Genomic DNA, 14,337 nt, shown 5'->3' on the forward strand with positions numbered 1-14,337 from the left:
GTTCCAGCCATCAGCCTGCCTATGAGTGGCTTCCCATGTGGGAGGACTGTGCCTTTCCCACTGAGCCCTCCCTGCACTTCTGTTTATCACAGACTCACACCTATATGCTTGTAGGACAGAGCTGGAAGATGTCACCCCTTATCTCCCTACTTGAGAGTTAGTTCACTCCAAGCCTTGACTCTTGGCTGCAAGGGAAGCATACTGCAGGTTCCTTCTAGTGTCTCCTTATTTGGATTTCCTGAGGACAAAGTGAGGCCAGGAATTCTCAGGTTCCTGAAAGATGCAATTGATCCTGGTCCTTTTGAGTTCAGTGCTGTATGACACTAGGGTAACTAGATGACCTTTAGTGTTTCTTTTGGTGTCAAAAATCAGTCTGATTTTTTTTTTAATTTGGAAATAGAAACAACTGGGGTGAACTGGACTTGATGCCATAGTTCACTCAGCTTGTTCAAATTGCATGAATTCTTTAACCAGGTTATTTTTAATTCCCAGGCATAATAGACGCCTAAAATGCCTCAAGATAATTATAATTAATTATCTTTATAATTAATCTTGATATTCATTAATGCTTGTTTTGTTTTTTGAGACAGTATCTCATTATGTAGCCTTGGCTGACCTGGAACTCAATATACAGAGGAGGCTAGCCTTGAACTCTCATAAATACACCCGTGACTGCCTCCCGTCATTAATGCTTTTTAAATGCTGCCAAATTCTCTTACAGCTTCTTTCTCCCCAGTGTTCACAGGGTATACTGGCTCTGCTTTTGGGAGCTAGCAAAGAAGGTAAATGAGTTTTTCCTAGTCAGAAATTTAGTGTTCCTAAGGGTGTAAGAAAGTGTCTACTACATCAGTTCTGAGTCCCTGGGAAATAGTAGACATCCCTGGCTGTCCTGGAAGTTGTTCTGTAGCCCAGGCTGGCCTCAAACTCAAGGAGATCTGTCTGTCTCATTCCTTAATAGATAGCACATCCAGGAAGTTGGAAAAATTACTTTTGGTATTTCTATGTCTAGGAATGTCTATGAGGAAAGGATATTTTGACTTTCCTGTTCCTTGCTCTGCACACAGTCCACTAGTATGAGTTTGTGTTCCTTAGCCCAGAGCACTATAGATTGGATTACCCAGCTCTGTGTAGTAGAAATACCTTTTCAGGCTGGGGACTTGGAGGAGCTGGATTCCTCCCTCCTGTTGACAGGTCTCTCTGCATTCACACTTTTATCTGCTCAGTGTTTCTGACCGTACTGGGCTTATTTGTGACAATGATGTGTCAATAAATTGGAATCTTTCCCTCTGGGAAAAAAAAAACACTGTCTTGAAACCCCATCCCAATAATTTATTATTATTATTATTATTATTATTATTATTATTATTATTATTATTATTTGAGACAGGTTTCCTCTGTGTGGTCCTGACTGACCTTGAATTCGGATCTGCCTGCCACTGTCTCCCCAGTACTGGGATTAAAGATGTGTGTCATCATACCCAGCCGGATTTTTTTTTTAAATAGTTCTTTTTCTTTTCTCTTCTCTTTTTTCTTTTTTTTCTTTTCTTACTATCCCTGATTGATCTGGAACTATTATGTAGACCAGGCTGGCTTGGAACTCAAGGAGATCTGATTACCTCTGCCTTCCAAGTTTTGGGATTAAAGGTGTGTGCCAACATGCTTAGACTAAAAATTAATTTTTTTTGTTATTGTTGTTGTGTTTTCAAGACAGCTTTTCTCTTTGTAGCCTTGAGTGTCCTGGAATTCATTCTGTAGACCAGGCTGGCTTTAAACTTACAGAGATCTGCTTGCCTCTGGCTCCTGAATGCTGGGATTAAAGGTGCGCACCATAACAGCCTAGCAAAATTAAGTTTCTTAATGCACACATGTTAAAGGAAATCATATATGCTCTTTCCCTAGTTTTCAAGTTATTCCTTTGATGTTCAATATTTACTAAATTTTCATGTGTACCAGTCAATTTTTGTTGTTTAAGAAACGTTGGTAGAGCTGGGCGGTGGTGGCGCACGCCTTTAATCTCAGCACTCGGGAAGCAGAGGCAGGTGAATCTCTGTGAGTTTGAGGCCAGCCCGGTCTGCAAGAGCTAGTTCCAGGACAGTCACCAAAGCTACAGAGAAACCCTGTCTCAAAGGAAAAAAAAAAAAGGAAAAAGAAACTTTGGTAGAACTCAGTTTAGAATATCTGTGGCTGCTGTAATATACAGGTATTTGTGGGCTTTACTTTTTCTTATGGGTTGGACTTGGCCTCACTTGTAGATTAACTCAGTTTTGTCCTTGAGTTCATTCTGAGGCCTAGGCAGAGGCAGCAGATTCCTAGAGAAGCTATTCTCACTGTGATAGAAAAGGTGTAAGAGTGCAAACCCAGACAGGTAGATATATTCATGTTCTGTGTGCATCGTTTTCAGTAACATGCTGGGGCTTTGGGTTGTTGAAGTGTATTCTGTCCATAAAATTTAAGCAACACATTCATCAGCTGGGAAAGGAAAATACACCTCTTCCATAGACGTAGTGATTGAGGCAGAAGGTAGCAGTTCTTTTTGTTGTTTGTTTGTTTGTTTCTTAAGTATAACTTACTACAGTTTGAGATGATAACCACTTCTAGTTCTGGAACGTTCTGCATATATTGAAGAATCATCTGTAGACTGGTATTTATAGGCTACGTTTGCTTAACCTACTTTTTTAGGATTTATTTTTATTTTACGCATGGATGTTTTGCCTGCATGAATGTACATGGACCATGTGTTCCTGGTGGTCTCAGGCCAGAAGACGGTGATTTTCCTGTAGCTAAAATTTCAGATAGTTATGAAGCACTATGTAGATGTTAGGAGCTGAGTCTTATTTCTCTGTAAGAACAACAAGCACTTAACTGCCGAACTATCTCTCCAGCCTGTTTTGGCTGGCTGACTGGCCGGCTTGCTTGCTTGTTTATTTATTTATTGGCAGGGTTTCGCTGTGTAGCCTGTCTTTCTGGCTTGTTTATTTATTTATTTATTGACAGGGTTTCACTGTGTAGCTCTGTCTGTCTGGAACTAGCATTGTGGATCAGGGTGGCCTGGAATTCACAGATAATCCGCCTGTCTCTGCCTCTCAAGTGCTGGGATTAAAGGCATGTGCCAAGGCCGGGCGGTGGTGGCGCACGCCTTTAATCCCAGCACTTGGGAGGCAGAGGCAGGCGGATCTCTGTGAGTTCAAGACCAGCCTGGTCTACAAGAGCTAGTTCCAGGACAGGCTCCAAAACCACAGAGAAACCCTGTCTCGAAAAACCAAAAAAAAAAAAAAAAAAAAGGCATGTGCCACTACTTCCCAGCTTGGCAATTTTTAATAACAATAGACTTCTATTTTTTTGAATTATGTATTCTCAGTAACTTGTTTTGCTTTAGCTACAGAGCTCTCTCTCTCTCTTTTTTTTTAAAGGTTTCCAAATATACAGAAGTAATTAGAAACATCCCTTAGAGGCATCATCAAGAAACTTGAAAAGGTAAAACAGCATTTCTATTTCATTAAGGTAAGTGGCTTCTAACTTCATTAATTTTTTGTATTTTGAAACGATTAAAAGACTAGATATATTTTATATTTTTATGGAAGTTTAAGTTTACAATTTTATTTTTAAAATTCTTTGTTTTAACTTTGTATGTATGAATGTTTTGCATATCTGAATGTATGTACACCATGTGCTTGTTTGATCCACTGGAACTGAGGTTATAGTTGTGGGTGCTGGAAATCGAACCTGGATCCTCTGGACGAGCATATCCATTTCTAAATGTAAACTGGCTTTGATCTGGGTGCTGAGATTAAAAAGCATGAATATAACGGTCCAGCTTAAAATTTTTATTTTATGTTATATGGATAGGTGTTTTGCCTCTGCATATGTCTGTGCACCACTGCATTTGGAGCCCATAGGGTGGCATCAGATTCTGCAACTGGAGTTATAGATGGTTGTGAGCTTCCCTGGGGGTGCTGGAAACCTGGGGTGATCCTTTGGAAGGGCAGCTAGTGCTCTTAACTACGATCTCTTCAGCTCCTACTCTTTTTCATTCACTTATTCATTTATTTTTTAATCTACTTGTTTTTTTAGTACATATATGAATGTGTGTGTGTGTGCCTGTCAGAGTATGTGAATGGAGGTCAGGGAAATCAATTCTCTAGTTCTACCATGTGGGTTCTGGAGATCAAAGTGAGGTCAGGCCTTAGACTTGGTATCAAATCCTGCTGACCTATCTTGTGTAAATGTAATAAAACATTAAAGTAGCTGTGTAATGAAAAGTAAACTTTTCTCAGCACTGGTCTCATAGTTTGTTTTTCCAGAAATAATAACTGTTTTCTTCTGCATGCATTCCTACATATATTACGTACATAAAATGGCTCTGTGTGCTGCTTCTTCACTTACCTGCACAATGTTCCACCCTGTTCTTTTCCTTGCCTTTTTGGTTTAATTATTGTTTTTTGGCTGTTAGAGCCTATCAGTTTTTTTTTTTTTTTTTAGTGTTTTTTGAGACAGGGTTTCTCTGTAGCTTTGGAGCCTGTCCTGGAACTAGCTCTTGTAGACCAGGCTGGCCTTGAACTCACAGAGATCCGCCTGCCTCTGCGCCTCTGCCTTCCGAGTGCTGGAATTAAAGGTGTGCGCCAGCACCGCCCGGCGAGCCTATCAGTTTTAGTTTATTTGTTGAATACCTTTATCAGATTATAAATTATATGGTAAAATTTTGCTTTTTAAAGTTGGATTTCTTAAAAATTAAATTTGGTGTGTTTTAACAGACCCTTATGGAAATCAGCACCACATTCAAGATAACATTTCCATCACCCCTTAGATCACATCATTTCCTCCTTGACATTTGACCCTTGACTATAACTGATCTGCTTTCTGTCACTATAAAACTCTATTTTTATATAATTTCATGAAAAGTAGACTCTTACAATGTGTTTGTGTATAGCTTCTGCTGCTCAGCATGGTTATGGGATTCATCCTTATTCTTTATACCTGCATGTTCTTTGGTTTACTGGGTAGTTTCTACTGTAGTGACATGTCACTTTTGTCTATTCCCCCATGACTTACGGGTTGTTTCCAAGGTACTTTGGGGTTTTCAGATTTTGGTTATGGTACATTTAACTGTTCTGAAGATTTTTGAACCAGTCTTTCTTGTGGACTTAGTGAATGGAATATTAAAGATCTTCCTGCCTAAACTTCGATTAGAATAGCCAAGATTTTCTCTTTCCTTTTTTTTTGTTTTTTGTTTTTTGTTTTTTAGAGACAGGGTTTCTCTGTTGCTTTGAAGCCTGTCCTGGAACTAGCTCTTGTAGACCAGGCTGGCCTCGAACTCACGGAGATTCGCCTGCCTCTGTCTCCCAAGTGCTGGGATTAAAGGCGTGCGCCACCACCGCCCGGCTCTTTCCTTTTTTTTTTTTTTTCCAGAAAAGTTTGATAATTTTACATTTAGGTCTTTGATCAACCTGAAATTAGTTTTGTGTGTAGTGGGAGCTGCTGGCTGCGTTCCTGTCACCCAGCTCCCAGCCACCTGGCTAGCTTATGCCCCAAAATAGCAACACACAAATTGTATTCATATAAACACTGCTTGGCCCATTTCTATTAATGTGTGTAGCACCACGAGGTATGCTTACCAGGAAAATTCTAGCCTATGTCCATCCTGGGTCGGAGCTTCATCGTGTCTGCCTCAGAGAGGAGAGGTGTGGCGATTGTCTCACTTCCTCTTCCTCCCAGCATTCTGTTCTGTTTACTCCGCCTATCTAAATTCTGCCCTATCAGATGGGCCAAGGCAGTTTCTTTATTGACCAATGAAATCCCACATCATTTGTGGGTTGTCTGAGGTAAGGAATGATGAAGATGTTCTTGTTTTTCCTATCTTCCTGCTGCTGCTGCTTCCTATCTGTCCAGTACTGGCACAAGTTGAAGACTTGTTTCCATTGATTCATTGTGTCGAAACCTTATTCTTGTGGAGTGGCACAGGCCTGTAATTCTAGCTCTTAGAAAGTTAAGGCAGGCCATTGGGGCCAGGCCAATCTGAGTGGTCTGTGAGGCCATGTCTAGTTCCACGGCCCTATAACAGCCAGGTTATGAGTTGATGTCTGTGGCTCCTGTTACCATCAAGGGCTGAGCGGATTCCTGGAGTCCAGGCAGCCAACTGAGACCATGTTTGTGTCTGAGGGCCATATTGCTGCCAGTGCCATGCTGATCTGGGTGGCCTGTGCTATCACCGGAGCCGTGGTAATGTCTGGGCCTGATCTGCTGCTGTGGGCCATGTCTGAGTCCATGGTCCTGCTGTACCTGGGGTCTATGTTTATTTCTGTTGTTTATGGTCCATGCTACCACAGAGTTCTATAGGAACCATGCCCGTTGAAATCCTAAGGCCCAGCTGAGCTAGCACTCGCCCTTCACTGCCCCTGGGAGAGCTGGCCCCACCACTCACTGTGGGCGTGGGAGAGCTGGCCCCTATGGCAGGGACCTAGAAGAGCTGACTCTGCCCTTTTGAGGGTGGTGATCTCAGTGGCCTGGACTGGATCAGCTACCACCCAGATCCACATCCAGGACTTTGAGTTGGTCCAGCCCAATATCCACCCATCTATGACTTGTCAGTGTGTGAAGGAACTGGTCCTGTGGAACCACAGCTGTAGGATCTCCATATCTAGGGGCAACAGCAGGACATCTGAAAGGAGTCCAGAACTGATGATGTGCCCGAAGCCAGAGGCCTTGAGTCACACCAGCAACTCATTACAATGAGTGGACAGAAGGGTGAACTGCGTGGTACATGTTCCTATGTCACTCAGATGAGTGAAGAAGTGTTGGATGGGCAGGAGAGGCAGGAATAAAATGATCTTTTTGTTTTGTTTTTAATTTATTAAAAAAATTATTGGGGATTTTTGTCTGTGTGATAGTGATGGACCCTGGAGTCATAGACAGTTGTGAGTTGCCATATGGGTGCTGGGAATTGAGCCCTGGTTCTCTGGAAGAACAGTCAGCGCTCTTAACTGCTGAGTCATTTAAAATTTCTTTTGTGGGATATGCTGTGGCGGGGGTGGGGGGTGGGGGGAGTTGGTTGAGGGGTAGATATGAAGGGACTGAGAAATAAGTAGGATTAGGGTACAAGATGTGAAATTCCCAAAGAATCATTAAGAAAAATGCTTAAAAAAATTGAGGCAGTGTGAGTTCGAGACCAGCCTGGTCTACAGAGCTAGTTCCAGGACAGGCTCCAAAACCACAGAGAAACCCTGTCTTGAAAAAACCAAAAAAAAAAAAATTGAGGCAGGATTAATGATAATTGAAAGTAAGTTTGGACTGTATACTGAGACCCTGTTGGAGGAGTGGGAATGAAATACGTATGACTTCTCCATTCTGTTTTTCTTTGTGTCCTTGTCAGTGTTATGTTGATCTGTAGTAAGCTTGGAAATTGGTTATTGTCAGTATTTCAGTATTTTTTTCTCTTTTTTTGGTAGGGAGACGGCACTGTTGGAGATTGTATTTAGGGTACCACACATACTAGGCGGGTACAACTTCGCTCTTTTAGTTTTTAAAATATTTACTTATTTTTATTGCTGTTTGCCTGTTTATGTGTGTGTGCATTGTGTATGTGTCTTGTGCCCATAGAGGCCAGAAGAGGGCATAGGATGCCCTGAAACTGGAGTCACAGGTGGTTTTAAACTGCCTAGTGGGTTCTGGGAATTGAATCCAGGTCCTCTGCAAGAACACCACATGCTCCTTAGTGCTGAACCATCTCTCCAGCTCTCGTTTCATTCTCTCTTGATTTTTTTGAAGCAGGATTTCTCTGTGTGGCCCTGTCTGTCCTGGATCTTGCTCTGTAGATGCTATGATTAACAGTGTGCTCCACTGTTAGGAGTGTTTTTCTCTTGTTAAAGTAGTTCTTTGGCTTTTCTACATGATTTACATTTCCATAGAATTTTTTTTCTTTTGAGACAGAATCTCATATAGTCAAGCTTGCTGTATAGCCTAGCATGACCTTGGATTTTGAAACTCCCATTTCTACTTCACAATTTTTGGGATTGTATTTATGCACCACCAAGATTCACTTTGAAAACAAAATTATTTTTTGGGTTGGCATGGTGGTGCACACTTTTAATCCTAGCACTCCTGAGACAGATTTCTGTGAGTTCCTAGTCAGCCATAATGGCAGGTGGTAGTTTGAATAAGAATGGCTCTCATAGGCTCCTACTGGCTTGTCACCAGGGAGTGGAACTCTTTGATAGGATTATAATGATTAGGATGTATCAGTGTTAGAGGAAGTGTGTAACGGGGGGAGTGGCCTTTGAGGTTTCAAGAGCTCACATCAAGGCCAGTTTCCTTCTCTTTGCCTGTGGATCATTATGTGCCTCTTAACTACTGTGTCAGCACCTGCGAGCATACTGCCATGCTCCCCACCACAAGGATAATGGATTAAGTCTCTGAAATTGTAAGCAAGCCCTCAATTAAATGCTTTCTTTTATAAGAGTTGCCTTATTCGTGTGTCTTTTTACAGCAGTAGAACAAGGACTGAGACACATGGTAAGACTGTCAAAATAAAATTTAAAGTCAGGGTGTCATTTTGTGTATAAAACTCTTGTGGGGCCAGATGGTGGTAGCACACACCTTTGATTGCAGCACTCAGGAGGCAGAGGCTGGCGGATCTCTGTGAGTTCAAGGCCAGCCTGGTCTGCAGATGAGTTCCAGGACAGGTGGGGCTGTAACACAGAGAAACCCTGTCTCAAAAAACAAACAAAAAACCCACAGACAAATAAATAATTGATTATAATTGAATAACAGATATAAAGCTTGTGGATTTGCTGAGTGTTGAGTTGAATCTTGGAGCCACTTTGACACAGTTGCATGGTTTTCTATTGTACAATTATCATCAATGATATAAGCAGTATTATAATGATAACTTATTTGTTTGGGTAGTTAGTCTTTGTTAATATAATATTGAAATCAATCTATGCATTTATATAGGTCTATTTGTAAAGTCCTAGAAGTAACATTCTTTGAAATTCAGTATTTCATAGTTTTTATTTTGTTTGTATGTGTGTAGATTGTGTGGGTTTACATACTTATTGCTTATTTGTATACATGGCCATGTATGTGTGGATACCAGACACCCAGTGTCTTTCTGTATTGTTCTCCTCCTTATTTTTTACTTATTCATTTAGAGACAAGTAAGTGTCTTGCTATGGAGCTCTGACTGTCCTAGAATTCACTATGTAGAACAGGCTGCCCTTGAATTCACAGAAATCCGCCTGCTTCTGCCTCCTGAGTGCTGGGATTAAAGGGTGAGCCACCATGCCTGGTTTTCTTTAGTGAATTTATTTATTTATTTTATTTTTTAAATTTATCCATTTTTATTTATGTACATGTAACTTTGTGAGCATATGTGCACATAATTCTTGCAGGTGCACACATAGGTCAGAGAACATTGGATCCTCAAACTGGACTTAAAGATAGTCATGAGCTACTTGTTGTGGGTGCTGGAAACTGAACCTGGTCTTTTGCAAGAACAGTAAGTGTTCTTAGCCATTGGGCCATTTCCCCATTGCCTTTAGTTTTTGTTTTTGTTGGTTTTTGTTTTGTTTTTCAAGACAGGGTTTCTCTGTGTAACAGCCTAGCTGTCCTGAAACTAGCTCTTGTAGATCAGGCTGACTTTGAACAGAGATCCACCTGCCTCTGCCTCCTGAGTGCTGGGATTAAAGGTGTGTGCCACCACTGCTAGGCTAGTCCTTTAGTCTTAATATCCTATTTCTGTTTTGTTTATTATTTGAGGCAGGGATTCCTGTAGCCTAAGGATGGCCTTGAAATCCTGATCAACATGCTTTTATTTCCAAGTGCTGGGATTATAGACTTGTACCACTACACCTGGCTGGAGAATCAAAGTCCTGTGGGATTTTGTGCATTGTAGGCAAGTCACGCTACCAAGTGAGCTACATTTCCAGCTCTTAATATCTTTTTTTTTTAACTTCTGTTTGCTATTTCAGTATTATTTGTTTAGTTCATAGATTTTCTTCTTTACCTCCTAAGTGTTTTAAAGTAAATCAGCTTTACTTATATATCTCATTTTTTTCTGCCTATATATATTTGTAGTTTCTCCTCATATAATTTTACTTTGTTAGTTTAGTACATTTAATATTTATATTATGAATTGTAATTTGTATTTTAAAACTTTTTTTCACAGTATATAATAGATGTATACTGTTCCAATGAAATTGAATGCTGTGTGTGAAATGAGCTTTGGTAAATATTAGACTAATTTGATGAGAGGTTAGTTGATGATTAGGTCTTTATCTTTTTAAGCATTTTAAGTAAGTTGTTTTGTTTTTTGTTTTTAGGCGCTGTATAATATGTTAAGAAGTTATAAGGGATGGTTTTATCAGATTATCTTGAGTTATGGTGGCTGAAACATCAGTTCTGTCTTGTGGGAAAAGAACTGTAAGTAAATATGGAATATTCTTTTTTTTTTTTTTTAAAGATTTATTTATTATGTATACAACATTCTGCCTCGATGTATTCCTGCACGTCAGAGGAGGGCACCAGATTTCAGTACTGATGGTTGGGAGCCACCATGTGGTTGCTGGGAATTGAACTCAGGACCTCTGAAAGAGCAGTCAGTGCTCTTAACCTCTGAGGCATCTCTCCAGCCCTGAATATGGAATATTCTATATTTTCAATAAGATAAGTTGCTGTTGAAGAATGTATTTGAGAGGGGTTGAAGAAATGACTCAGTGGTTTAATATAGTTGTTGCTCTTGCAGAGGATCTGGGTTCTATGCCTCACACCCACATGTTGACTCATAGCCATCCAAATATTGATACCTCCTGTTCCAGAAGATCCATTGTCCCTTTCTGACCTACGGGCACCAAGTATGCATGTGGTACACTTATATTCAGGCAAAATACGTATACACTTAAAATAAGTCTAAAACATGCATAAAAATGTTTTGAAGACTTCACTGTGTTATTCTAAAGAATGTAGGAGTTAAATTTTATTTAAATTGGGGTGTTTTTCTGCATAGTATTATCATTGACCTGCTTCTTGGATTATATAGAAACTTAATGTTTATTTTTTATTTTTTCAGAAATGGCAGCACAAAAGGAAATCTATATTAATAGAGTACTTTACTAAGCGAAGGAGATTAAATAGAAGCCAGAAACCAACAAACTTGGCAAACAAGGAAAGAAGCCTGTTAGCCATAAGACATGTTACAAATGCATCAGCGTCCAGTAGCTGTAGCCTTCAGAAGAAAAAAGTTGTCAGAAATTTTGTCAAAGCAGACAGGTCAGTGATAAATAACTCCTAGTAATAGGGTTAGGCCTGAAACTAAAATAATTAGAACAAATTGGATCTGAATGAAGTTTATTTTAATAAAAATAAAAACTTCTGAAAATAATAAATTAGAATTAATTTTCTTCAGCTTTCCATTTCCCCGTTCAACAGAGAGCAAATACCTTTCAGCATTCATGCCAGCATTTCTCATATCTTAGGAATTTCAGAGAGCAACCTTACTTGAAACACCTGGTATTTCTGTTGGAAGTGTACATCAATATAAGTTAAAGTCAATTTTTAAGATCTGCTCTTTAGTAATAATACTAAATTCCTAAGTACTTAGATCTGCACCTACCTGGACATAGTCCTCAAAAAGGCCTCAGAAAGGAAGACATCACTCAGGAATAATGTCCATTCAGGAGAAGTCAAAAGAAAATTCCTCCAAAGTTACTAAAGAAATTGAAGATGAGAATTTAGAACTAGAAATTGAAGGTTCTCAAAACAGTCTAGTAAAAAAATCAGGTTCCAAGGAAGCTGTCAAGGCACTGGTTAAATCTTCCAACAAAAGTAAAGTAAATCAACCTGAATTGGGAGCACGAATGAGTACAAGGTCAGCATCGGCAGCCGATAAAAACGCAACTAAATCCATTAATAAAAATATGGTAATTGTGAAGGGACAATCACAAGAATCTACAAAAAAGAGGAGATTATGTCAGGAAAAATTAGCACTTGAAACTGTCAAAGGAAATGAACAACTTACCCGGAGATCACAAAGACTGCAGCAGTTAACAGAGTGCTCAACCAGGTCTTTGCGCAGTACAGGGGTTCAGAGGCACACGCAAGCAGGGAAACAGACTTTGCGACCAGCAAGAAGAGAGCAGTGCAACAACAGCACTCAGAATAGATCTGATAAAGTCACAGCAAGTCGGAAGCATGTGAAAAGAAAAGGGCTGGAAGTAGAGTCTGATTGTAAGGAGGACAAAAATTCAGTTACGGATGAAGTAATACATTCTCCCAAAGGAAAGAAGCGCAAAGTACAGCTTCAGACAGCTTATACTTGTAGTTCTCAGTGCATCCAAGGGTCTGAAAAGTGTTGCCAAAAGACTGTTAGAAAAGAAGAATCAAAACCTGTGCCTGTAACTTCTGAGGTTAGAAAATTCAAAGCAGCTACTTCAGTGGTCTCTAAAAAGAGTGAACTGAGGAAATCAGCTCACACACGAGTGAATACTAGCACAAAATTCCCTGAAATTCCACAACCATTAGTGCCTGAACAAAGTATTGATCATGAATTGGAGCAGGCTGGAAAGAATAAGCGAGGTAGCATTCTCCAACTTTGTGAAGAAATTGCTGGTGAAATTGAATCAGATACTGTGGAGGTAAAAAAGGAATCGTCACACATGGAAAGGATAAATGAGGAGAAGCCTACAGAAGTCACATTGGAAGGGGCTGATGTTGAAAGACAAATGCTCCCTCAGAAAGAAACAAACCAGAACATGCAGTGTAACCGTTTCTTTCCCAGTAGGAAAACAAAGCCTGTGAAATGCATGCTAAATGGAATAAATAGCTCAACGAAGAGGAACTCCAACTGGACTAAAATTAAACTCTCAAAATTTAACTCTGTGCAGCAACATAAGTTGGACTCTCAAGTATCTCCTACGTTGGGCTTACTACGAACTGGTTTTTCACCAGCAGTTTTAGAAATGCCTCACTCAGTGTCTCAGAATACATTCTTAGATATGAAATCACATAGTAATGTAACTTGCCAACAGGATAAAATGGAAGGAAGGAAATCTGAAGAAGTTAAAATTAATAATATTGCTATCGAAATTAATAAAGCCACGAAGAGGGCTCCTGGAAATTGTCATTTGGATAATCATATTAAACCCTCTCCTGATTCACCATTGGATAATCAGATGAAACATTCTTGTGAGTCAGCACCAAATAAGGTAATCATCTTTATTATGTGCAATAGAGGTGCCAAATTCTTTCTATTACTAAATATTGGAAACATTTTATATCAAGAATTGATAAAGTTGTTAGTCCAGTCTTATGGTCATGGAATGGAGCTCTCAGAATGTTCTACCTTTATGTGTATGCTTCTCATGTTTCCTTGTTACCATTTCTAGTTTATGGAGAGCATAACTAGAAATATAGCTCTTAATTTTATCACACAGAAGTAGTCCCTTTTTAAGAAAAAATTAATTTTAAAACAGAAAACATATGTCTTAGTGATTTAAAAATCTAGAACTTAGAACTTGTGCCCATTTCTGAGATATTAAGATTTTGAGTTGGAGCCAGGTGGTTTTGACATACACCTTTAATCCCAGCAGAGGCAGGCTGATCTCTGTGAGTTCGAGTCCAGCCTGGTCTACAAGAGCTAGTTCCAGGACAGACTTCAAAGCCACAGAGAAACCCTGTCTTGAAAAACCAAAATAATAATAATAATAATTTGGGTTGGAGACATAGTTCAGCAGTAGAGAGCTTGCCTAGCATGTGTGAGTCCCCTCCCCCCAAAAAGCCCTAAAATTTATTTCAACTATGATAAAACAATCTCTGTTTTACCTGAAGAAATGTAAAAGTTAAATGTAAATGTCTTTAAAAGAACATCTTTGTGTTGATTTGTTCTTTTTTGTTGTTGTTTGGTGTTGGTGCCCCCCCCCTACAGGGTTTCTCTGTAGCTTTGGAGCCCATCCTGGAACTAGCTCTTGTAAACCAGGTTGATGTCAAATCCACCTGCCTGCCTCCTGAGTGCTGGGATTAAAGGCGTGTGCCACCACTGCCTGACCTTTGTGTTGATTTCTATGGCAATTTTGAACAATTGGCAAAGGAAATTTCTAAAAGTATAAATCAGTATTTTAAGAGAAAAATTATAGTTTTGTTTTTTCTTTAAAGTGGTGCTGAGGATCAAACTAAGATGAGTCTTACATAGGCTTGGAAATCCTTACTACCACTGAACTATATCTACCAAATCAAAAATTAACGAAAAAATAATGCAAATATTGGAATTGAAAAAATAATTGAGTATGTGGAATATCTAATGCTTACTTTGGGAAATTATTTTCAACTTTTATCAAAGTGGTTGAAGCTTTT

General features: G+C 39.5%; 1 protein-coding gene across 4 annotated transcripts in view; it reads left to right on the forward strand.

Moving 5' to 3' along the window:
- The window catches only part of Esco1 (establishment of sister chromatid cohesion N-acetyltransferase 1), a 77,088-nt gene that overhangs the window by 12,438 nt on the left and 50,313 nt on the right, over nucleotides 1–14,337 (forward strand). For 3 of the 4 annotated variants that reach the window (XR_009058307.1, XM_057789021.1, XM_057789022.1), the window contains exons 2-4: nucleotides 3,411–3,501; nucleotides 10,314–10,413; nucleotides 11,060–13,193. Coding sequence is in view for 3 of the 4 variants with exons in the window: in XM_057789021.1 (XP_057645004.1) it covers nucleotides 11,655–13,193 (1,539 nt within the window). In the remaining variant the exon portion in view is untranslated. Of the gene's footprint in view, nucleotides 1–3,410; nucleotides 3,502–9,849; nucleotides 9,904–10,313; nucleotides 10,414–11,059; nucleotides 13,194–14,337 lie in introns of those variants that run through there. The other variant, XM_057789023.1, reaches the window with a different exon arrangement.

The sequence above is a fragment of the Chionomys nivalis genome, chromosome 14, assembly GCF_950005125.1.
Source record: "Chionomys nivalis chromosome 14, mChiNiv1.1, whole genome shotgun sequence".
In the NCBI taxonomy this organism is placed as follows: Eukaryota; Metazoa; Chordata; class Mammalia; order Rodentia; family Cricetidae; genus Chionomys; species Chionomys nivalis.